The sequence below is a fragment of the Geotrypetes seraphini genome, chromosome 12 (assembly GCF_902459505.1).
Source record: "Geotrypetes seraphini chromosome 12, aGeoSer1.1, whole genome shotgun sequence".
Taxonomy (NCBI): Eukaryota; Metazoa; Chordata; class Amphibia; order Gymnophiona; family Dermophiidae; genus Geotrypetes; species Geotrypetes seraphini.
In genome coordinates, this window is record NC_047095.1 from 3873779 (window position 1) to 3898472 (window position 24694).

At 42.4% G+C, this 24694-nt stretch overlaps 1 protein-coding gene across 4 annotated transcripts in view; it reads right to left on the reverse strand.

Annotated features, from left to right (window-relative positions):
* DENND1B (DENN domain containing 1B) overlaps positions 1-24694 on the reverse strand; it is a 454561-nt gene that overhangs the window by 182591 nt on the left and 247276 nt on the right. For 3 of the 4 annotated variants that reach the window (XM_033917140.1, XM_033917139.1, XM_033917141.1), the window contains one exon: positions 13237-13282. The exons of the other annotated variant lie outside the window; for it this stretch is intronic. In XM_033917140.1, the coding sequence (XP_033773031.1) occupies positions 13237-13282 (46 nt within the window). The remainder of the gene's footprint in view (positions 1-13236; positions 13283-24694) is intronic. 4 annotated transcript variants of the gene reach the window in all.

The following is a 24694-nucleotide window of genomic DNA, read 5'->3' on the forward strand; positions in this document are numbered from 1 at the left end:
CCGATGTTTTGGAAGGGGTACCGTTTACCACCACCCTCTGAAGTCTACCGCTTAGCCAATCCTTAACCCATGCAGTTAGTGTTTCCCCTAATCCCAGCGATTTCAGCTTGTTCAATAACCTGCAGTGTGGGACACTATCAAAGGCCTTGCTGAAGTCCAAATACACTACATCCAGGGACTCCCCTGCATCCAGTTGACTTGTTACCCAGTCAAAGAAGTTAATCAGATCTGATTGGCATGACCTGCCCTTAGTAAATCCGTGCTGGTGGGGATCACATAGATTTTCCTCATTCAGGATTATGTCCAGTTTCTGTTTGATCAGTGTTTCTATGAGTTTGCTCACTATGGATGCAAAACTCACTGGTCTGTAATTTGCCGTCTCTGTCCTGCAGCCCTTTTTGTGGAGTGGTATAACGTTAGCAGCTTTCCAGTCCGAGGGGACTCTTCCCGTGCGTAGGGAAAGATTGAAGAGCTCGGATAATGGTTTCGCCAGGACTTCACTCAACTCTCTGAGCACCCTGGGGTGTAGGTTGTCTGTCCCATGGCTTTGTTCACTTTGAGTCTTGAAAGTTCGCAGTAGACGCTACTGGGCGTAAACTCGAAATCTTGAAATGGGTCTTTCTGGCTTTCCCTTGTCCGTAACTGGGGACCGGCTCCTGGCGCTTCACAGGTGAAGACTGAGCTGAAGTATTCATTAAGCAGTTCTGCCTTAGTGGAATCCGATTCTGCATATTTCCCGTCCGATTGTCTAAGGTGTTCTATCCCATCTTGTTTCTTTTCCTGTCACTAATATATCTAAAGAAGGATTTATCCCCTTTCTTAATGTTCCATGCCAGATTCTCTTCTATTTGGAGCTTGGCCTCTCTGACTGCCTTTTTGACAGCTCTAGACCTGTCCAGATAGTCTTTTTCCGCCTCCCGCTTTCCTAAATGTTTGTAAGCAATAAATGCTTTTTTCTTCTCTTTAACGAGATCTGAGATTTCTGTACTGAACCACTGAGGTCTTTTGTTTCTCCGACGTTTGCTTACTGTTTTTATATAGCGATTTGTTGCTTCGTGTAGGGTGGATTTCAGATTTGACCACATAGCCTCCACATTGTCTGTTTTTGCTTGGTTGTGCAGCTCCCGATGGACAAAATCTCCCATGCGGTCGAAGTCTGTGCCTCTAAAGTCGAGGACCCTCGACTTTATGAGGAAACTAGGCATACGCAGGATGCTTCTGCGTTCTCTAGAGGGCACTAACGAGTTTCATCTTTCTGGCCCTCTGTGCTGACTCGTTTGTTGAAGTATAGTGTTCCCGCTTCTAAGGCCATGATCTCCAGGTGAATCCATAGAGCCATTTCATGCCCCTTATATTCTTGCAGGGAAAGAGTGTCCTGCTTCAGTTCGGGCGCATTTTGCTAGGAGTATGGCTTCTTTGTGGTCCGAAGCTAGATCTTTTCCTCCTGACGAGTTTTGCAGGGCAGCGACGTGGTTATCTCTTCCATCATTTGCCAAATTCTACAGCGTGGATGGTGCTGCTTGTCGCTGTGTTTGATCTAGAGAAACCTTTCTTGAAGTTGAGCCATACCATGTTATGGTCGCTGGAGGCCAGCGTATCGCCCACCGAGACCTCTGAGACGCTGTCTTTGTTGGTGAGTACCAGGTCCAGTAACGCCTGATCTCTAGTGGGCTCCAATACCATTTGTTTGAGAAGTGCACCCTTTATGGAGGTTAATATTCTTCTGCTGCCACATGTTGGATATTGATTTTCCCCTCTACAAAAAAGCCTAAAGGAAGACACCAAAATCGTGTGTCTTTCAGTTGATACTTTAGATTAGAATCTAAATCACAATTTTGCATGAGGTAAAACTCTTTATAGTTTATAAATCTTTCTTTAATTGGTTCTGATAATTTCAATTATACACAGCAGAAAGCAGTGCAACATACAGAAAGTGAAAAACTATCTAAACTTCATTTTATGCGTGTTGCACTGCTTTCAGCTGTGTATAGCTGAAATTATCAGAACCAATTAAGGAAAGATTTATAAACTATAACAAGTTTTACCTCATGCGAAGTTGTAATTTCTTTAATAAGACATTAACAAATTTTTCTGCGGCCCTCCACGTACCTACAAATCCAAAATGTGGCCCTGCAAAGGGTTTGAGTTTGAGACCACTGCTCTAAGTTCAAGAGGAATCCTCCACCTATATTCTTGCCAGTGGGGATTTGTGTCCAGGGCTGGTCTTAGGCAAGGGTGAGAGGTTAGCAGTACAGGGTCTCAAACTCCCAGGAGTCCCGCGACCTGGTATGTCTGAGTCTTCCTCACCTTCCTGTGCCATGCTGTGCAGAGGTCTCTGATAGGTAGCTGGTGGTCTTCCCAACACTGTCTTTCTGTTGCAGTTTGCTTCTCTTTGATGCAACTTCCTGTTTCCAGGACAGACCGTGGTAGAGGGACAGGACTGGAAATGCCGGGGTGTAGAAAAGGAGATGACATGCCAAGCTGCGGGGCCACTAGGGGGAAGGGGTTTAAAGAGGGGGGAAAATGCCAGTTCAGGGCTGTGGAAAGATAAAAGAGCAGAAATGATAGGCCTGGAAACAGAGGAGAGATGGTGGACAATGGGATGGAGAGAAAGGGAGAGGAGAAGGATGGGGAGTAGTGTGGAGGGAGGGGGAGAGAGAGACTGGGTGGAAGAGGAAGAGAAAGATGGTGGACCCAGAAGAAGTGGGTAGAGAGGGAGAAATATGAGCTGGGAGGGCAGTTGGGAAGAGAAAGGGAGGAGTGGTGGACCTGGGGGCGGTGAGGTGGGAGAGAGAGAAGCTAGATTAGAATACAGTCAAGAAGAAAGAGTGAAAAGCTGGACCTAGGGAGGGAAGGGAAGGGAAGGAAAGAGGAAGGGAAGAAAGAGGGGAAATGTTTGGTCTGGGGTGGGTGGGAGAGATGCAGCATCTCTTTCTTCTTTCCATCCAATTGTTCAGCATCAAAGGGGGAAGAGAAGATTGATGAGACCTGGGAGGTAAATCAGGTGATGAATACAAAGGCTGGAAATGGGGGAATAGAAAGTGAGTGAAATTCAGGGAACAGAAGGCTGGGGAAGGAATGAGGGGCAGAGATGGGAGAAAGGAGGAGAGTGTCGAAAGTGGAAAGTTGATAAATTTGTGAAATAGGAAACTGAAGATTGTGGGGAGGAGGAGGGATGAAATCTAGTAAAAGGCTCATAAAAAGGAAGATGAAAGAAATAGAGCTAGTGAAACAGAAGGATCAGTTTGAGTAAGGCATTAGGAAGAAGTCAGAACAGTGAAGAAACAGAAAATGGAAATGAGATCCTGGAAAGAGATTTAGAGAAAAGCAACAAAAGGAAGTAGCAATACGTAGGTGTAATCACTCTGGCTATACCTTGGATATTGATTGTTGAGAGATTCAATATTTGGTGTTATCTGTTTGGTTATTTATCCATTGTCCTTTATATGAATTACATGGAATGACCCCTGACGCAGGCAGATACACTGAAACACGGAGAATGTTGGGTCCTTCAATAAATAAAAGTTTGATTGCTTAGAACTTGAAGGTCCCTTGTGCTTCTTTTTGTGGTTCTAGAACATTTGCAATGCCAACTTTTTATAGGTAGGGTTGATGCAGTTTGAATTCTTAACTTGGTGCTGGTATGGTGTGGTAAGCTTCTGAAGGTCTATTTGCAAGATTTTGTCTTACATTGCGTGGAGGGGCATAATTTAAAAAAAAAACTTCTAAGTTCGTTTTGGGCCTAAGTCGCAAGTCGCCCAAAGTCAGACAAAAGTTGGGCATGGGAAAAGGTCCATTTTCGAAAAATACGTCCAACATATTTTTTTTTTCTTCCGAAAATCGTCTAATTATACATCCAGCCATCTGATCGTCCAGACCACTAAGTCGTCCATCTTTATACCCCTTTTTCGACCAAAAATTCGTCCAAGTCAAAAACGTTTAGAAAAAGACCTTTTGGGCGTGGGAGGGGCCAGAAAAGTGAGGGACTGGACACCCAGACATGGCACCAGAGTAGTGGGGGTACCTTTCAGGGAACTGTTGTGAACTTCACAAATAGGGTGCCACATAAACATCTCACCACAACTCCCTAACAGGTAATGGAGAGCCCCCCTAAACACTTCCAGAACCTACTAGAACCACCTATCTACCACCCCAATAGCCCTTATGGCTACAGGTGCCACTTATACCAGTACAAAAGGGTTAGGGGGGTTTTGGGGGTGCACATTTTTCACCATGAATGCAGTGATTACAGTGGCTTATGGGCCTGGGTCCTCCTCTCCATGGTTCACTAACCCACCCCCAAAACCACTTAAGCTACGTCTGTGCAGCTCTACTAGGCTTTCCTATGTCAGGCTGCCAGGTGCTGATATTCTGGAGGCAGATATGTAAAGTTATTACAATTTTTAGGGGGGGAGGGGTCAGTGATCACTGTGGCAGTGTGTGGGGGTCTGTACTTTGTGTCTGCTTATCTGGCCACTTTGGATACCTTCTTGAGACTTAGACCTGGTTTTAGATGGCCACAACTTCCAAGTTCCGTCTAGGAAGTGTTATATAACTTTCGGTTATACATGCAGTATGACTAAGTCTAGGATGGCCCATATCCCGCCCAAATCCCGAACCTCGACACTCCTCCGGACATGCCCCTTTTAGCTCTGGTCGTTCAGCAGCACTGTGAAGGCCTACGTTGTTTTTAAATATGTATAAAACCCAGTTTGATTATCAGCACTTGGATGACTTGTCTTTTAGATCGTCCAAGTGCCGATTTAGGCTGGTTTTTAGATGTTTTTCTGTTTCGATTATGAGCCTCATAGCATTTAGTAGTAAAGGGATTTTGTGCTGCTATCACTGATTTGACACCAGAGTTTGTATGCAGAGTTCTAAAGTGACTCAGACTATTCAAAAAAGAGTCTTTAAGAAATAACATAGCTAAACAGACCAACAATTTATTACTATTTCATTCATTCATGCATTTAATTCTTCTAAATATACTCTCACTTTTCTTCAGAGACTTCAGGGATGTTACCCTTATCGGCTCCAAATTTCATTGCCAATAGAGATTTAAACATCTGATCGTCACCAGTCTCACTTGCTTTCTTAATTTTTTTAAATTTAAAGATTTTTTCACTTAGTCTTAACTACTTTATTTAATAAAGAAATCATAAAGCACTTAGCTTTACTTTGTCTTCAGGTCATACTGTAGAAAAAGTTTCAATGAATTATACTCAGAAAGGGGACTCAGGGGAGCTCTAAAGTGAAACATTTTAATCAGGGATGGCCCTACAATTAGGCCAACTGAAGCGGAGGCCTCAGGCAGTACTCTTCAGGGACCGGCATTGTGGCAGAACAAAAACCTTAAATGAGTAGTGACCAGAAAGCAGCAGCTAGAGGCAACATCTGCTGTATATGCAGCACCTTGTAGCTCTCTGCTCTTTCCTTGTTACCTCTTAATGCTTATTTCAGTTGCATCAGAGTATGCCATGTCCCCTCCCCCTCAATCACTACCTCTCTTTCCATCTCAAATGCCAGTCTCTGGTATGGTGTCTTACCTTCCATCTTCCGTCTCTTTCCCCACCCCAGTGTACTTTCATTTACCTTTGTAAACATCATCAATGGTAGGTCACATAGGTCACCCTGCCACTGGCCTCAGAATCTTCTCTATACTGTGACCTGCTCCTGAGGAAATGAAAAGTTACATCAGAGTGGGTGGGTTGCAGTACAGAGAAGACTCAGAGGTTGGTGGCAGGGTGGCCTATGTGATCTGCTGCTAGTGCCAGTGATTTTTAAAAGGTAAATGAAGGGTCTGGGTTCCAGGAGGAAATAGGAGAGCAAGAGTGGTCGACCAATTTATGGTGGCAGTAAGAAGATCCATTGTTTCTTTTTAATCTTCTTCAATCTTCTCAACCTTTGCCTCAGACAGTAGATGGGCTGCCTCTGACATTAAGGTAGGCCCAGGAAGGCCTACAGAAGTGGGAGGGAGGAAAGCTCATGGAGAGGACAGTGAGGCAGTATAGGGGCTGATCTTGGGAATGGGTAGTTCTGGAGGAGGTCTATGCTCTGGTTGGGAGAGAGACTACATTCTTGTTGGGGGAAGAGGCTCCATGGGAAGCATATGCTCTGGTTGGAGGGGGCCTATGTTCTTCTTGTAGGGCTGTGCTTTGAGAGCAGAGATCTTTGTTTTTGTTGTATGGGGGGGGTTGGGTTGGGGCTATGCACTTGTTGGGAGGGGGGAGTGGAAATCAGGAGGAGCATCCCTGTAGATCAGGGTGTCAAATTTAGCCTGCAGAGTAATTAGATTTGGCCCATGAGTAAATGCCCTCTGTTCCTTCCCTCCCTCCATCCCATTGTCCACCATCTCTCTCACAGCTTCCCGGTCTCACCTTCAAAGCAGCCTGTAGAGGATTGCTGGTCAGCTGTAGCGAACCTAGCAGGCTGCCGTTGACCTCCACAGCATGTTCCCTCTGCCGTGGTCCTGTACATCAGAGAAGGGGCGGGACCACGGCAGAGGGAATGTGCTGCGGAGGCTGACAGCAACTTGCTAGGTTCACTACAGCTGACCGGCGATCCTCTGCAGGATGCTTTGAAGGTGAGACCAGGAAGCCTAAGGATGCTAAAAAGAAGCAGGAAAAATGCAAGTCTTGGGGGTGGGGGGATGGGGGAAAGAATGGCGGTGCCAGTACCTGGTGTAGAAGTATATAGAGGGAGGGAGTCCAAAGACGTGCATATGCCGGATTAAGGGGTGGGAGGGGGTAGGGAGAGAGATGGTGGACAATGGGATAGATGGAGGGAGGGAAGGAACAGAAAGGGAGAGAAGTTGGATACAAGGGATGATGTAGATGGGGGATAGAGGGTAGTTGGGATGAGAAAGGGAGAGATGATGGACCTTGGGGTGGTGGAGAAGGAGGGAGAGATGCTGGATGAAGGGTAGTTGAGAAAAGGAGATATGTGGATCTGGGGATGGTGGGGTCCATTGCTGCAGATGAAAAAAAGGAAAGATGCCAGACCTCCGGGGGAGGGAAGGGAAACGGAAGAAGAGGACAGAGATGGAAGATGGATGGTTAGCACGGAGAAAGAAGAAAACGACAAATGGGCAGGAGACCCTGGCAAGCGGGTTATCAGAAGACAACCAGAGCCTGGGACTCATTTAGAGCACTGGTCTTTGACCTGGGGGCCAATGCGTAAGCGGACTGCTGGGCATGATGGACCACTGGTCTGATCCAGCAGCAGCAATTCTTATGTTCTTATGAATAATGGCCAGACAACAAAAGGTAGAAAAAAATGATTTTATTTACTGTTTTATGATTACAATATGTCAGATTTGAATTGTGTATCCTGCCAAAGCTGGTGTTAAACAGCAAGCATGAACTAGGATCTAAAAGAGAGGAAAAGCCTTTTTAAAATTTTTTTTTGTTTACATCATAGAGCTGGCATGGGGTTGGAAAGGTTGTAACCCTATACTTCTACTAAGACTAAGAGGTCCTTTTATTAAGGTGCGCATTTAGCGTGTGCTAATTTTTAGCATGCGCTAAATCTGTTAGTGTACCTTAATAAAATGACCCCTAAGTATCTTAATAAAAAATTCAGCCCGCAATTTAATCTATTTTAGATTTCAGCCCCTTATGTGATTGAGTTTGACACCCCTGCTGTAGATGGAAACCTGATATTCAGCCTACTACCTGTTGGCTGTTGGTGGTGGACTGAACTTACCAGGTTATATTCTGGGCAGGGGCAGAGGCTGAGACTGTCCAGAACCCAAATATTTAGTGCCATTAAGGGCATAGGATCTGGCAATGAATATTGGAGCCTCTTTAGAGTTCAACTATCAGTGTGTAAAACACTGACTGACACCAGCTGAATATTGATCAGATAGTTACTGGCACTTATTTGTGAAACAAAAATATCAGCACTTCCAAATATCATCGGTATCACTTATACTTTAAAACTGCCAAGTAATGCTGCTCTTTTTCTGCATGTGTAGGTTCTGAAAATCAATGCTCCTTCTGTACATGACAACAAATTCATGTGTTTTTACTTTATATCTCTTTTACAAAAGTCTCCATGTTCAGCAATATCTTTTGTAAAATACTATGGAAACTGTGAATATCATGACCTGAATGTCCAAATTCTTATCTCCATATTTATGCAACATGAGGCTTTAAATCTCTCTTGAGTCTGATTTTAAGGCAATCCCAGAATAAATGAGTTTATATTATTTGATTTATACAGTTTGTAAATCACTGACCCCTATCCTGATCAATCACTTACTTTGGTGTACCAGAGCTAACAAGAATATGAGCTATAAATACCAAAGCAAAGCTTACAAATGAATGAAACAAAAGAGCCTATCAGAAATATGCACAGACAATACTTTTGATTCATTTTCAAGTCATTTTCCTGATTCATGGATATTTTTAGTTCATTTAAAGCATTCGTGTTCAAAGAAATTTTTAACATGCTTTAATTACAAATATTACCGTATATACTCAAATATAAGTTGAGCCGATTATAAATTGAGACTCCCATTTTTCCTCCAAAAAAGGAGGAAAAATGGTTGACTCATATATGTTGGACCTGTCAGGATCTGCACCCAATGCCCCCTCCCTCCCCTGTCAGGTCTGCACCCATCCCCCTGCTGTCCCTCCATTGCCAGCACTGCACCCAGCCCCCTTCCTTCCTTCCCCTGCCAGGCTCTGCACCCAGCCTACTCTCTGCCAGGCACTGCACACAGCCCCTTTCCCTCTCTGCCCTGCCAGGCTCCCCACTCTATCTCCTCCTCCCTCCCAGGCTCTGCATTCTGTCCCCACTCCCTGCCTTGTCCACTGTACCTCCTCTCTACCAATGTACCTGGAATCCCTGGCGGTCCAGAAATGTAGCGGGCAGGAAAAAGCTTTCCACGCTCCTTCCTCACTGCTAAACTGGTCACTGCTGCGAGTTCTGACTTCAGCTGTACTGAGCAGGAGCACGTTTGGCACTGCTGCTCAGCACTGAGCAGCTGCCGCAAATTCTCGCTGCAGCCATTCAGGAAGATGCTCAGTGCCGAGCAGCAGTGCCAAAAAGCACTCATGCTCAGTTCAGCTGAAGCCAGAACTCGTGGCAGTGACTGGTTTCGCAGTGTGGCAGGAGCATGAAAAGCTCGCTACTGCCCACTACACCATGGATTCTAGGTACACGGGTCATAGAGAAGGCACAGCATGCAGGATATCTGCAGAGAGGAGGTACAATGGACAGAATAGAGAAGGGGGATAGGGTGCAACCTGGCGGCCCAGCGGAGGCCTGTGAAAAATGAATGATGAGGTGCTCCTCTTTAAAAAGCAGCCAAAAGGTACCAAGATTAAAATTAGTTTTTTTAATAATTTTACAATTGGACATTCTGTTTTGTTCAGGATTCAAACAACTGGATATTCCCCAACTAGTTCAAAAGCAGACATGCTCCTTAATATTACATAGGCACTCAACATCGACAAAATAGAAATTCACTGGGGTAGGGGGTGTTCAGTGAGAGAGAGATACCAGATCACAAGCAAAGAAGGAGGACATGAAAGAGAGTTATAGGACTGAGGGATGGGGATTGAGAGAAAGATGCCAGACCATGAGTAATGATAGAGGGCAGTGAAGGAGATTTATTGAATTGGAAGGGAGAGTGAGAGAAAGGGATGCAGGATTGCATATAGGAAAGGAGGGAAGTAAAGGGAGAGATGCCAGAACTGGTGGGGGGAGGGGAAAAAGTGAGAGGAATAGATGGTTTGGACATAGGAGTAGAAGGGAAGAAATATTGGACAATAGGGGAGAAGGGTGCAGGAGTAAAAGGAAGGGAGAGATGCTGGATATGTTACTATGAAAACTGTCCTCACACTATTGGCCCACAGCTGATACTGGGGCTGACATGTAAGCTGGAGAATGGGACTGTTCTCAGCACATAGAGCTTTTGGATCCTTCTGTCTTCCAATTCTTCCCTTTCTTTTGACTCTGATCTAGTGCTAATGTCTTAGAGCTTGGGAAAAAATTGATCTGATTAGGTGCAGAAGACTAATTACTACATACAAATTAATGCAAAATATGGCAATTAATTTTTTGTGATTATTATGAACAAATTCCTTAAACAGGGTGACTTATTTATTTTATATTTTGAACACCAATATTAAGAGTAACATTAAAGATTCAGACAAACTTCTTAGGCTCTCATCTGCCTCATTAATACAAAACTATACAAGAATAGAAGAATGGGCACATGAAAAATAGGTAGCCAGATACATTGGGTAATAAGGTGTTGTGGCTAAAGCTACACCCTCAGCTCCTGGGCAAATCACTTAATCCCTCCATTGCTCCTGATACATTAGATAGATTGTGAACCTGCCAGGACAGACACAGAAAAATGCTTGATTACCTGAATAAATTCATGTAAACTGTTCTAAGCTCCCCTTGGAGAGCGGTAGAGAAAATTGAATAAATAAATAAAAGAATCTGTAAGTGCTCAAGGATGTGTTATGAATAATAAGGTTAATGCTATAACGTCTTAAGTATGTATTCACATTCTAGATCAGTGTTTCTCAACATGCGGTACCCCCTAGGGGTACACAAGTGGCTTGTGGGAGGTATTCGGCACTGCACGGGCCTCCCACCTCCCTTCCACCTCAATCGCCGCTGCCACTGGGGATCCCATGCCCTCAAGCTGCATCGCTGAAGCCAAATCGTAAGGCTTCTTTCCGATGTCAGAGTTGATGCTGTAGGGAAACCTTCCGGGTCAGCCGAGGATCCCAGTTACCTCAATAGTCCGCACAGCCCAGGAGTGAGCACGGGAGAGAGGGGATATCGACGTGGGAAAAAGGGAGAATGGAAAGGGGGGGGAGAGAAATGCATTTGGATATGATAGGGGCATGAATTTGGGACAAAGACTGGAAGGAAGGGAGGAGGGCACGAACTCGGGACACAGAAGGAAGGGAGAGGGCACGAACTCGGGACACAGAAGGAAGGGAAGAAGGGGTCAGTAACTTGGGAGACAGCAAGGAGGGAGGGAATAGAAAGGAGAACTGTTTGGCATGTGTGTATGAGTGAGAGTGAAAGGAAGAAAGAGCAAAATTGGGCAGAGAGAGAGAGGAGTGAGGTAGAGATGCATGGGGAAGAGAAGGATAAGAGGGAGGAATGTTGGACATGTTGATAGAGAGGGATCAGTGGGACAGATTGAAGGGGATGCAAGGAGGAAGAATGTTGGACATAGTGATGGAGGGAGAAATGTGGCATGGTAATGTAGAGGGGTGATAGGAGGAGAAATGTTGGGTATGGGGTTGGTGGGTAGTGGTGAAAAATGCTGCACATGATCCGGTGGATGAGAGAGGGAGAAATGTTGGATATGTCAGTAGTGGAAGTGGAAGAGATGCACCCTGGATCTCTCTCTCTTTCCACACTCCCTTTGCAGCAAGGGAGGCAATGAGAGAAAGACAGTGAGAAAGAGAGGGAGACATGTTGTCAATGGGGGTGGAAGAGAGAGGAAGAAAAGTTGGACTCATGAAGGGACAAAGAGATGTTGGTTGGGGAAAAGAATGAGGTCCGGAGGAGAGGAAGCGTGCAGGAGGCAGAAAGAAAGAAAGAAATATTGGATGCACAGTCAAAAGGAAGTGCAACCAAAGACTCATGAAATCACCAGACAACGAAGGTAGGAAAAATAATTTTATTTTCAATTTAGTGATCAAAATGTGTCAGTTTGGAGAATTCATATCTGCTGTCTATATTTTGCACTATATTTGTCTATTTTTCTATAGTTCTTACTGAGGTGACATTGCATATTTTAAAGTCATCTGCCTTGACCTCTTTGAAAAAAAAAAAAGAATGAAAATGATAATTAAAATTTTCTCTGCATATGTGTTAATTTTGTGGTTACCACTGTGTATTGTTAATATGATTATATTGTGTGTATATGAAAAATGAATGGAAGAAATTGCATTACAATTAGTACTATTATGGGGTGGGGTCAGGGGCGAAGCTTGGGTGGTTCTGGGGTGGAGCTTGATATTTGTTAGACTTAGGGGTAACTTGGCTTGAAGAAATTGAGAAACTCTGCTCTAGAGCATCATGTGTAAATTATGAAATCTCGTCTAGACAAAAACCCTACAGAGATTCTGCTCTTAAAATAAAAATAAAATATATCATTCTTTATTTTTGCTCTATGGTCAGTCAACTCATCGTGAAAGTTCAGTAAGCCATCACTAGGCAATGTTACAGCTACCTTGTCACTGGTTAATGCCTTCTGCATTCATTATGTACTAAACTATTTATTAAAAAACTTTATATACTATCTTCTTAGGCAGACTCAATTCAAGATAGCTTATAGAATGTGCGGGTAGGGAGAGAGATCAATGTGGCCTACTATTATGCGGGGTTATTTTACCACAAATTTTTCCTTTCAATGGGACCTAGTTACTATTAACCTGGGCTAATGGTAATACAATCCATCTTAAAGGCAGCCCTCTTTAATAATAAGTAGAATGTCAGAGTCATATCATAGTGATGGCTTATAGTCTTAGGTTAAGTATAAATCTGTATATATTAAACAGTTATAAGGTACAAATTTAAAACCATTAATAGAAGATATAGGCTGGCTTTTACAAAGGTTTGTTGCCAAGTAGCCCACACTAAACGCTGAGCAGCCCACAGGAATAGAATGGAGCGGCTCAGCATTTAGTGTGCACTGCTTATAAAATCCTTGAATATAGTTATGTCAAAGGGAACACTAATAAATAACAAAGTAATTTAATTTGAACAATGTCTCATGGTGTTCATTGTTCTTGCCAAAAATGAAAGAAATATGACAAAAATAAAACCTCTTATTTTTAAATACAGATCTTTATCTCTGTCTTATAAATTACATTGGTACACCTATAATTACAGTAATTCACCTTACAATAATTACATAGCCAGATATACAATTAGTATTAGCCCATTGGGTATTAATGGTAAATTATGAACACATTTTGCATGGACCTTTCAAACCCATCTCATCAGTGTATCCCTTTTGTTTTGATAGTTAACCCCTTACTTGTCAGTACAGAGATTATATTATGTCAACTATGCTCTATAAAGCAGTCATACAGCATAAAGTGTACTGGTCTTCTAGTAAATTTAAAGGTGCTTTACAACTAGAATTGTCAGTTTGCAAATAAAGAACAAAAGAATAAATCTGGAATAAAACATTATACTCTTTACTCAAGCATACTCTTAAATAAAAGGAGTTTGAAATAAACGCACCTCAATTAAACTTAAGTGGACTCCAATCAGGTAAGGCATAGGTGCACTAAAATGCAAAGACAGAGAAATCAAGTCAGGACAGACTAATTAACATTGTTTCCACAGTGATTACCAAATTGCATGCAAAAGAAAAGGTACGACGAGTAACATCCATTTTTCTTCTCACTGTCATTTCTTTCAGAATTCAAAAGCAGGACAGTTAGGACTGAGAATGTTATTACTCTGGTGCATCATTTCCTCAAATAATTGCTGTGTTATACAGAATGTGTAAGCTAATTGAGAAATAATTGTTTCATTTTCACAAAAACAGGCTTGTCCATGTCCCATAACAGCTTGGACAAAATCTTGTAAAAAGTAATTTTGCAGCAGTTACTGGAATTTTTTTAATTTGATTATAGGGCTAACAAGTCACGGAAAAGGTCTTGCTGTAACAGATGCTACATCATCCATATACAGCCTTGCCCTTCAGATTTCAAATCAAGTCAATTTCCTAGGATGCAATACAGCACATACAAAAAGATTGCTCCTCCTCCCCCTTTTATATAATAATTAATCTGTTCAGACATAATTATATACTGTAAAAGCCCCAATTTCATTTCAATAAATGGACTATTGAAACCAGACCACACAAGATGTAAAAAATGGAATAAGACTGTTTGCCATATAAAGCACTACATGGGAAAGCCATAATTCATCAATCTTTATTTTTAAATTCAAATTTAATGCATTTTGTTGTCATTTAGAATCACACGTTGAAAACAATTAATGTTAAGTATTATAAACTCTGTCTAGTGGACTTAAATATTTAGGGGCACTTTTATTAAGGTGCACTAATAGACATAGCATGTGCGAATGAAATGTGCGTTAAATGCCATGCAGTTCATCAGTATACAATGGGCTGCGGGGCATTTGGTGCATACTAATCATTAGCATATCTTAATCAAAGGACCCCTTAAACATTTAAGCTATTCTCTACTAGTTTTCCAATACCTCCAAAATATTTTTTAATATGTTTATTTCATGCTCCTAAAACAGGTAACAAACCAACAAGCTCAAATACAAATATAGGGTTCATGTTTGAGGGTATGGGGGGTGGGGGTTCAGCCCAGTGGAACAACAATTGGGCTTCCTCTTGGGGGTTTGTGCTAAGATCCCAGAGACAAGTAGGAGGGAACACCTATGAGTCAGTGCAAGAATCTTAGTGAATGTGATACTAAGATGGCGGCAGCCAAGTGGTGCTGCATCAAAAGAGGAGTAAAATGGTCCTGTTTCCTTGCATGACAGAGTTCTAATTGCCATATTTTGTACAGTTTAAAAACGTTTGTTAGGATAAAGTGGAAGTCCAGCATAGACAGTGTTGCAATAGTTAAGGCAGGAAGTTATTAAAGTGTAGAACAGGGGTATCAAAGTCCTTCCTTGAGGGCCACATTCCAGTCGGGTTTTCAGGATTTCCCCAAAGAATATGCATGAGATCTATTAGCATACAATGAAAGCAGTGCATGCAAATAGATCTCATGCATATCCATTGGGGAAATCCTGAAAACCCGACTGGATTGCGACACTCGAGGAGGGACTTTGATACCCCTGGTGTAGAATAAGATTTTTGTGAAGACTCCACTGGAAGAATAATACAAAAGTGGTTATGAATGTTTGGTGGAAAAGAGTTTGCTTATGTCATAATTATGAAAAATAAGCTGATGAAAATAAAGGCCTGCTATTTCAACATTCTAACATTTTAGAACTGCTAGCTCAATTCTGTGGTTAGTCATATCATTCATTGAGTGGGAAATATAGTGTGGCATGAGGGGAGCAAGAACAGAACTGTTTTATAGTTGAAGATGCTGTGTGTATTATTGTGTTGAATTTTAGAAATATCAATTAAGAAATTTGAACAGAAAAAGAAATGTCCATTCTCATTAGCTTGATACTGTGGAGTAGATGGAACCCATTTTGCCTGGAGTGAGGAACATTAGTCTTATCCAAGAAACAAGAGATGTAGGGAGATGGGTGGATATGGGAATATGTCAGGGGGGGAAGAGTTTAGGGGATCGGTGGGTGTGAGGGAGGGAGAGACTTTTTTCTTTTTGCCAATTCAGCTGATCCTGGCAGGGGAATCCACCATCAGCTGAGCTAGCAGGACTGCACCGAAACCAGCTGAGCTAATGGGGATTCCACTGCCACGATCAGACAAGGTAATTAGGTATGTCTGCAAAACTTGCTTTTGTGTGTTTTTCATGTGGCCGTTTTTTTATTTTTGAAAATGGCCAAAAAACCAAAACTTTTACATAGGTCATTTTCAAAAATAAAAGATAAGACATCTGGTTGTTTTGAAAATGGACATTTTCTCTACTGGATTTCTGGACGTTTTTTTCAAAATGTCCAAATAAGACTTAAACATCCTATCGAAAATGCCCCTCCACATGTTTAAGAAAACACTTTCACAAATAAGGTTGTTTTCTGCAGTTTTTTTTAAATTTTGTATATTGTTCATCATCCTTAACTGTCTAACTAAGTTGTTCCACATTTTCACCCCTGCTAACAAAATCGCCTTCATCCTAGTCTCAGCATATTTCACTAGCTGCATTCCATCTAGTGACAAGCGCATCGCCATCTCAGATCTTAACGGGAGATTGGGTGATACAATGTCACAGCTTGTGATAATTTTTCAGACACTGTGTAATGAAATACCTTGGTATTTAATACTAAAACTTTAAACAAAATTCTACATTTAACAGGAAGCCAGTGTAATTGTCGTAAAAGGGGAGGGGGTGTCACATGTCCCAACCTACCACTTCCAAAAATCATTTGCTCTATCTTAGTCTTTTCCTTCCAAGAAGCTTCCAGGAAACAAGAGGAGATAGGGTGAATATGTAGTGAAGCAGTTGCTCTGCTTATAATACAGCCTGTCTTCTGTTTCTTCTTCCCTGGCCCAACCAGCCCCTCCACTGACACCATAGTTCTACTTTCTTTTTGTCTACAAAATAAACTGTCTGGGACCATGCCATGCTCAAGACTAACATAGTAACATAGTAGATGACGGCAGATAAAGACCTGAATGGTCCATCCAGTCTGCCCAACATGATTCAATTTAAATTTTTATTTTTTCTTCTTAGCTATTTCTGGGCAAGAATCCAAAGCTTTACCCTGTACTGTGCTTGGGTTCCAACTGCTGAAATCTCTGTTAAGACTTACTCCAGCCCATCTACACCCTCCCAGCTATTGAAGCCCTCCCCTGCCCATCCTCCACCAAAGGGCCATACACAGACACAGACCGTGCAAGTCTGCCCAGTAACTGGCCTAGTTCAATATTTAATATTATTTTCTGATTCTAAATCTTCTGTGTTCATCCCACGCTTCTTTGAACTAAGTCACAGTTTTACTCTCCACCACCTCTCCCGGAAGCTCATTCCAGGCATCCACTACCCTCTCCGTAAAGTAGAATTTCCTAACATTGCCCCTGAATCTACCACCCCTCAACCTCAAATTATGTCCTCTGGTTTTACCATTTTCCTTTCTCTGGAAAAGATTTTGTTCTACATTAATACCCTTCAAGTATTTGAATGTCTGAATCATATCTCCCCTGTCTCTCCTTTCCTCTAGGGTATACATATTCAGGGCTTCCAGTCTCTCCTCATACGTCTTCTGGCGCAAGCCTCCTATCATTTTCGTCGCCCTCCTCTGGACCGCCTCAAGTCTTCTTACGTCAGTTATGACGGAGTGCAAGTAGGGAAGAAGAGGATCAGTAAGATCTTTAATGGTAAAGAAATGATTTTGGCCAACATAGGTTTCATTAAAGCCAGCTCTCTCCTGTAGCAACAATCCATGTCAAAGCAAAGACCGAGAAAATTTTCCAGCAGAATTTGCTGGCATGTTGCATAGGCATCAACAAGGACAAATTAGAAGGTAATGCCAACAGTTGTACTGAATTATTAGAACTAGATAGAAATGAACAAGGCAACTAGCCATTAATCATCCTAACCTTCTGAAATGCAAGTACAAAACCTTGAGAAGAAAGAATGGCTGAACACGAACCGAAGAAAGCTGGAGTCGCCCACATTCACAGGACATGGAGACGGGCATAAAGAAGCATACAAATGGGATGAAAAGAATATTTTTTTTAAAAAAATCATCTTGTAGAAACAATGCTCTCCAATATATGCAAATTTATCTCATGCATATTCATTGTGGTAATCCTGAAACTGGCTAGGTGTGCCTCCAGGAGAGGTTGAGAAGCACAATAGGTAAACATCAAAAATCTAGCACCGATGATTAAATTTTTGTTTAGAAAAAGCATCTATTCAGAGCTTTCATTATTTTGAATTCACTACCAGAATGTACATTGTTGCCAAGTACAAAGATAAATACTACATATTGCATTTCTCACAAACTAACAGGACAGCACATGGCAGTTGAGAAAAGACATGTCTTTTCCTTGTCCTCTCAGCTTACTGTATGAACTGGTTCTGTGACCTACCTAACCATGTACTATCTATTTTTGTTTGCTCAGTTGGTTTATATAATATTCACATAGTTAATCCTTTGGAGCCAGCAATCCAGTACTCCCAATCTTATGAGCAGTACTGTGCAATGGTCCTTAAAGAACAGCCCATGTCAGAAGGGTTTACACTGTCAACATATGTACAGTATATATTGCTGCTCTGACAGTATTACTTTATAATGAAAAAATAAAATTAAGGATTTAAGTATTTCTGCCAGAAAACAATGGTAAAATGACATTTCCTCTACTTCCAGCTGCAGCCTAAATTCTGCATATTTATTCAGATAGTTCTTGGCTCCAATTCTCACATCACTCCTCAATAGTACTGACAGATTCAGGGAAAAATGTTTTGATTTGATTTGTCCTCTTGAATAGATTTTTCAATTCGATTCACTTTTCCTGCCCAATCGTGCAATTTTTTTTAACGGCCTGGTGGGTTAATTTATGTAGCCTCTTCTCCCACCCCACCCCCCTTTGTCCTCTCCAACTCCATGCCGGTGCTGTGGTATAAACCAAACAAAAAAGATTTTTCCTTTCTCTGTTAGGTCCTAGATCACACTCGCTAACACCAGCTTGCTAATATTTAAATATGACATATTGTAATCACAAAACAGAAAATAAAATTATTTTGTTGTCTGTTCATCTTATTATTCAAGTCATGTTGGTCTCAAGCTCTGGTTTCTGTTTGTCTTTTCTTAACTTGTTCACCAGGGTCTCCTGCACATTTGACGTTTTCTTCTTTCCTCGTGCTCACCATTCATCTTTCATTTCTGTACCTTCCCTTCCACTAAGGGCTCCTTTTACTAAGCTGCGATAGCATTTTTAGTGCGCGTAGAATTGCCGCACGCGCTAAACCCGCGCTATGTGGCTAGAACTTAACGCCAGCTCAATGCTGGCACTAAGATCTAGCGCACGCGGCAATTCAGCATGCGCTAAAACCGCTATCGCAGCGTAGTAAGAGGAGCCCTAAGTAAAGGGATACAGCCATATACACTAGGTATCACAAAAACAAAAAAATGTACTGTTGAAATTGTTTAGCAGGAACTCACACTCATCCACTAAAACAATCAAAAAGCCAGAAAATCATAAACAATACGAAAAATGGAGAAAAACTGTCCTCATACACGGACAGTCGGGACTGCACTGTACCCTAAGCCATCTGTATCATCACAGGTCTGACAAAACTCCATACATAAATTTTCTGTCAATCTTTCATCTCTTCAATAAACTTTTCTTTCAATGACTTTTTTCTAAACTAACTGGAATGTTATCAGATATTCACTGCATAAAACTTATGATAATGGCTACAACTGGAACAAAAATGCCTCTAAATATTCACAACTTCAACTATATTACACTTCCAGTTTTCTTTATATTAAAGTTTTTCTTACCAAACCTTGGTAAGCTCAAGGATGGTAAAGATCCTCAGAGGGTCAAACTACCCAAGTGGTTCACGTGAAACAAATCACTGAACCCGATCTTCATAGGATCAATGGTACATTATTTTTGGTTAATTTATATTTTTTAACATTTCTATTTAACACTTCTTTTTAATAATTCTTTTTAGCTGAACAATTTTAAGGGAGCGCCTCCACCAACATGTCCATGTTTCAAATACTTTCGTCAAGGTTGAGGCTCCCGAATTGAATTATCATGCTTTAAAGAAACTGCTCCTTAAACCGCTCCTTCTATGGTGATCTATTGGTGTGAATATTTAGAGGCATTTTTGTTCCAGTTGTAGCCATTATCATAAGTTTTATGCAGTGAATATCTGATAATATTTCAGTTTGTATAGAAAAAAGTCTTTGAAAGAAAAGTTTATTGAAGAGATGAAAGATTGACAGAAAATTTATGTATGGAGTTTTTTCAGACCTGTGATGATACAGATGGCTTAGGGTACAGTGCAGTCCCGACTGTCCGTGTATGAGGTCAGTTTTTCTCCATTTTTCGTATTGTTTATGATTTTCTGTCTTTTTGATTGTTTTACTGGACGAGTGTGAGTTCCTGCTAAATAATTTTAACAGTACATTTTTTGTTTTTGTGATACCTTCCCTTCTACAGCAATATCCAACATTTCTGTTTTTTCCCCACTGTCTACCATCTCTCACTCTCTCTCTCTCCCTGCCTCATTCCCTGGGTCAAACCTCTCTATTCTCCATGCAGCATCTCTTCCTTCCTCCTCATGCAACATCTCTCCCTGCCCTCCACCCTATGACCAACATATCTCTCTTTCTCTTATCCATGTATGTCTCTCTCTCCTCTACAATATGCAAGATTTTTCCATCTCATCCCTTTCTACCTGTTTATTCCTGGCAGAATTCTGTGCAAAAAATTTCAAAATTCTGCACACAAAATTAGCAAATTCTGCCAGTTTATTTGTCAAAATTTAAACATTTTGCTAATTATTATCCATATTCCATTTAAACAGTTAAATTATGCTGTTTAAGTTTCCTGCCCGATTTCGGGATAGATTTTGCTGGCGACATGCCAAAAAGACGAGGCAAAGCGGCTGCCTTAGCCTAGCAGCCAGGATCAGCCTCAACAAGGCAGGAGGAAATACCCATTTCCTGACATCATCGCCTCACGGCGTACCAGTTGAGCCGAATCAGAGATTTCGGCTCTCGGGAGCGAAGTTTCACTTAACACCGCGGGACCTCCATCCCCTCTGCAGCCGCGAGACTGGGGAATAGCGGCGGCTTCACAGGGACTGATGGCGTTACCAAAGGAGCTGGAGGGCTTGCCTAATCCTCAAGTTTCTTCGGCAGGAACAACTTTTTCAGAGGAGGTGGCTGAGATTTCAGCGAGTGAAGGGCATATTCTCCTTAGTCCTTCCCTTGGTAAAACCTGCTGAAATCACTTTAGAGTCTATTTGGACAGTGTTAGACTCTTTGTATAAACTATGTACAGGAACCTTACCACTGGTAACTATTCAAGAACAGAGATTGGTTAAACTCCAGGAGGAATTGAAGGACCAGGAAGGAAAAATAAATAGCTTGGATCAGAGAACTCAAAGTTTACAAGCCTCTCAGTCTGTTATAATGCAGGACATATTATTGTTTGCCAGGAAAATGGAAAACTTTGAAAATTATATGAAAATGTTGAATCTTAGAATTCTTAATTTTCCTAAAGTGCTAACAATATCTCCTAAAGATATCTACTATAATAAAACCCTAAACGCACATGCGCACTCCTACCTGCGTGTTCCGTGATACGTATGTCTGTGGTGGCATGTGCGCTTAGGGTTTTATTATAGTAGTATTACCTTGGGAGAAAAAAACGGCACCACACTCTCAGAACCCCAAGGATGTTTTGAGCGAAGATATTTTTAAGTTCTAAGTCGCGGTGGCGGCTCCTCTCACGAGCTCCACCTGAGTCGTAGAAGTCTTCTGACGCAGGTGGGGATTGTGAAATAAGCCGCCGCGCCAGCTTTAAACTTAAAAATACCTCCGGCACAGAACTAAACGGTCGGCAAAAGAACGTCGGACATTGCACGCGATCCCGGCCGCTCCTCACACATACTAGCAGGTAAAACAGCTTCCCACGCACCCGAGCAACCTCTAAGCGCAGGCCACCCTGCTCTTCAGCTCCTCCAGGCATTGGCAGACCTATCCACAGCCAGGAAGTACTGTAAGGCCCTCTGCTGCTCTTCTGTCTGCCCTCCTCTTCTAAACAGCCAGATGCTGGACAGGAGAATCAGGTAACGGGTGCTGCAGTATAGGGGGAGCAGGGAAGAGGTGCTGCTGGGCAGGGGGGGAGGAAATAGGAAGGGAGGCCTAATGCTGGACAGGGGAAGCAGGGAAGAGGTGCTGCTGGACAGGGGGAGGTAACAGGAAGGGAGGCCTACTGCTGGACAGGGGAGCAGTGAAAGGGTGCTGCTGGACAGGGGGGAGGTAAAAGAAAGGGAGAAGGGCTACTGATGGACAGGGGGAGGAAAGAGAGGCAGAAAGAAAGACAGACAGAAAGCAGCCAAGGAGAGAAAAAATAAAAGAAAGACAAAGACATACATCTATTCTAGCACCCGTTAATGTAACGGGCTTAAAGACTAGTATTCTATAAGTTCCTAAAAGAAATATTTAAATATCCTGAGACCGGACTACCTCCTTTACATAGGATATATTACTTGCCAGTATCAAAACAGAAAGCTTCAGCTCCAGTTGTTTCTTCTGAATTTCCTAGTCCCCTGAACTTAACAGAAGTCCTTGAAACTTCAGTAGAAGAAGTAATATGTCGTTTTACTCTTGTGGTGACGTTTGTCTTTCAACAAGACAAAGAGGTACTTCTTAGACTGTTTTTCAGGTTGAAAGAGGTGACCTTTCTGGACAGTAAGATCAGCAAGTTTCCAGACATCTCAAAAGCAACTCAAGCCAGATGGAAAAGGTTTCTTGAATTGAAACAGTTTATAATACAATTGGGGGCCAAGTACCAATTGAGATATCCTTGTAAATGTAAGATCATTTTGGATCAGAATTCATATATTTTTTTTGAGCCCTCTCAATTACAATTTTTCCTTGAGGGAAAGGGAATAACAATTTCCAATACCTCTGAAGGGAATTTAGGACATCCCTAAAAGTAAAAAGCAAGAAGATGTAACACTACAATTACTATGGTTTTGCTTTTATTTTTTTCATCATGTTGGTTTCAGGTTTTTTTTCTGCTTTCCTGTCATCTACTAATTCTCCTTCAAGTGGCTGCTATCCATTTGTTTTTTCTACTCTCTCCTGTCTATTCCCTCACTACACCTGCCACACACATATTGATCATTCTTTTTTAGCTCTTTTCTGCTTCTTTCTTACCCTTTTCTTCTTTTCCACTTTTCAGCTTCCTATCAAATTTCCATCTTCTCTCCCATTCCCCATCTCATTCCTTCCTCAGCCCTCCATTCCCTTTCATCTTCAATGTACCTCCATTACCATATTTCTACCCTTTGTTATATCTATCCTCTTATCTGTTTCCTTGACACCCTCTCCTCTCCCTCAGGGTTCTACCATTCTCAGCATCTTTCTTCATGTACTCTTATGGACTAGCATCTCCTCCCCACTCTCATAGCCTGACATCTCCCTATCTCTGCCCTGCTGCACTCTCCCACTCTCTACCCTCGCTTCCATTTCCAGGCATCTCTCCATCACTCCATTCTGCTCCTGGATCCAACATTTCCCTTCTTCTCCCCTTCTACATCCTGTTTCTCTCTCTCTCCCTCTCATCTACCCCAATGTCCAACACCTCTCTCTCTCCCTTCCTTCCTTGTGTCCTATGTCAAATCTCTCTATCCCCCTCCATGTGCCAGATCTCCCTTCCTCCCCTCCATTATGTGCAATTTCCCCTCACCATACATGTCTTCCTCTCATCCCCCTGTGCCACCAGCTTTCCTTCCTCTCACCCTCCCCTCTCCTTGTGCCACCAGCTTTTCTTCCTTAAGTTCCTTTCACCGCTTCCCTCCCTCTTAGCCACTAACTTTCCTTCCTGAAGTTCCATTCACCCCTTCCCTCCCCCTGTGCCACCAACTTTCCTTCCTCTTAGCTCTTCCCTCCCCGTGTCACCAGCTTTCCTTCCTGAAGTTCCTTTCACCCCTTAACTCCCCTGTGCCACCAATTTTCCTTCCTCTCCTCCCTTGTACTCCAAGGCTTGCTTCTTCGGGTCATGTGACTCTCACATGCTGCCTGCAGCTAACCCAGAAGTCTCCCCTCTGCTGTGGAGAGACTTCCAGGTCAGGAGCAGGCATGTGGGAATTGCTGCCGATACCACAATATGGTGAGATTTGATGGTGACATGGCCAGTGTGGTGAAACTCTGCGAGGGAAAAGGGAATTCCATTCCTCCTTCCCATCCCCCTGAGCAGTAATTTTCCATCTCTCTCTCCCATCCCCTGTGCAGCACTTCCCGATCACCCCCCCCCCCCCGTGATGAACAAGCTGTTTGCGGGCTGCCCGCCAGGGCTTCCCTCTGCCACATCATCAGTAATGCAGCAGAGGGAAGGCCCTGGCAGGCAGGCCAGGAACAGCCTGCTCACTACTGCTGCTGCTGCTTTAACAGACCTGGAGGAGACTTGGGGCTCACTCAATCAGTGAATCCAATTTTTTAAGGAAACGAATCGATTCACTGAAGTAAACTGGTGAATCTGGCAGCACTACTCTTCAATAGGTCCAGTTTTAGAATAAACAAAATATTGACTTGATTTGTAGACAAACCATCTCATTCTGCTCATATAAAAGGTGCCAACTGTGTGCAAGAGTTATAGAATACTAGCATTTAAGCATGAGACTGTTACACATGTAAGTGCTAGCTATGTGCTCGGTGGTATTCTGTAACTTACGAGCACAATTGCCTTAGTATGTAAATACAAGGGCACAATCAGAGAGAGCCCAACAGTTACGCACACCCACTTATGCTTGCTATTGACATAGTTGAAATACCGATTTACCCTAGTATTGTTTAAGAAAATCTGGGCACACTAAGCATGAATTCTATCACGGCATATGGGTGCCCAGATTCTCTTACAGAATACTAGGGATATGAATATTCACTATGGATATCTTTATAAATAGAACTGTTGGGAAGCTCTATGAGAGGAGTCCTCAAATTCAGTCCTCAAGGTCCACAGCCTAGCCTGGTTTTAAGGATTTCCACAATGACTATGTTTGAGATCCATTTTCATTCACTGCTTCCATTGTATGCAAATAGATCTCAGAAAATCAGGCTGGGTTGTGGGCCTCGAGGACTGGATTTGAGGACCGCTACCCTATAGAGAAGGCTCTTTGTGCTAGAAGATCACTCAGAGACCTACAGAGGCCATTTAGAAGGGTTGCTTATGCATACTGCTTGTATAAATAACAGGTATACAAATTTAAATAGTTCTAGACATCATAGTACAAATTTGGGAAACACCATTGTTTACACATGTATATACAAGGCATGCACAGTTTTGGAGGCCTGCAAGTATGCATGTATTTCTTATTTTACAAAA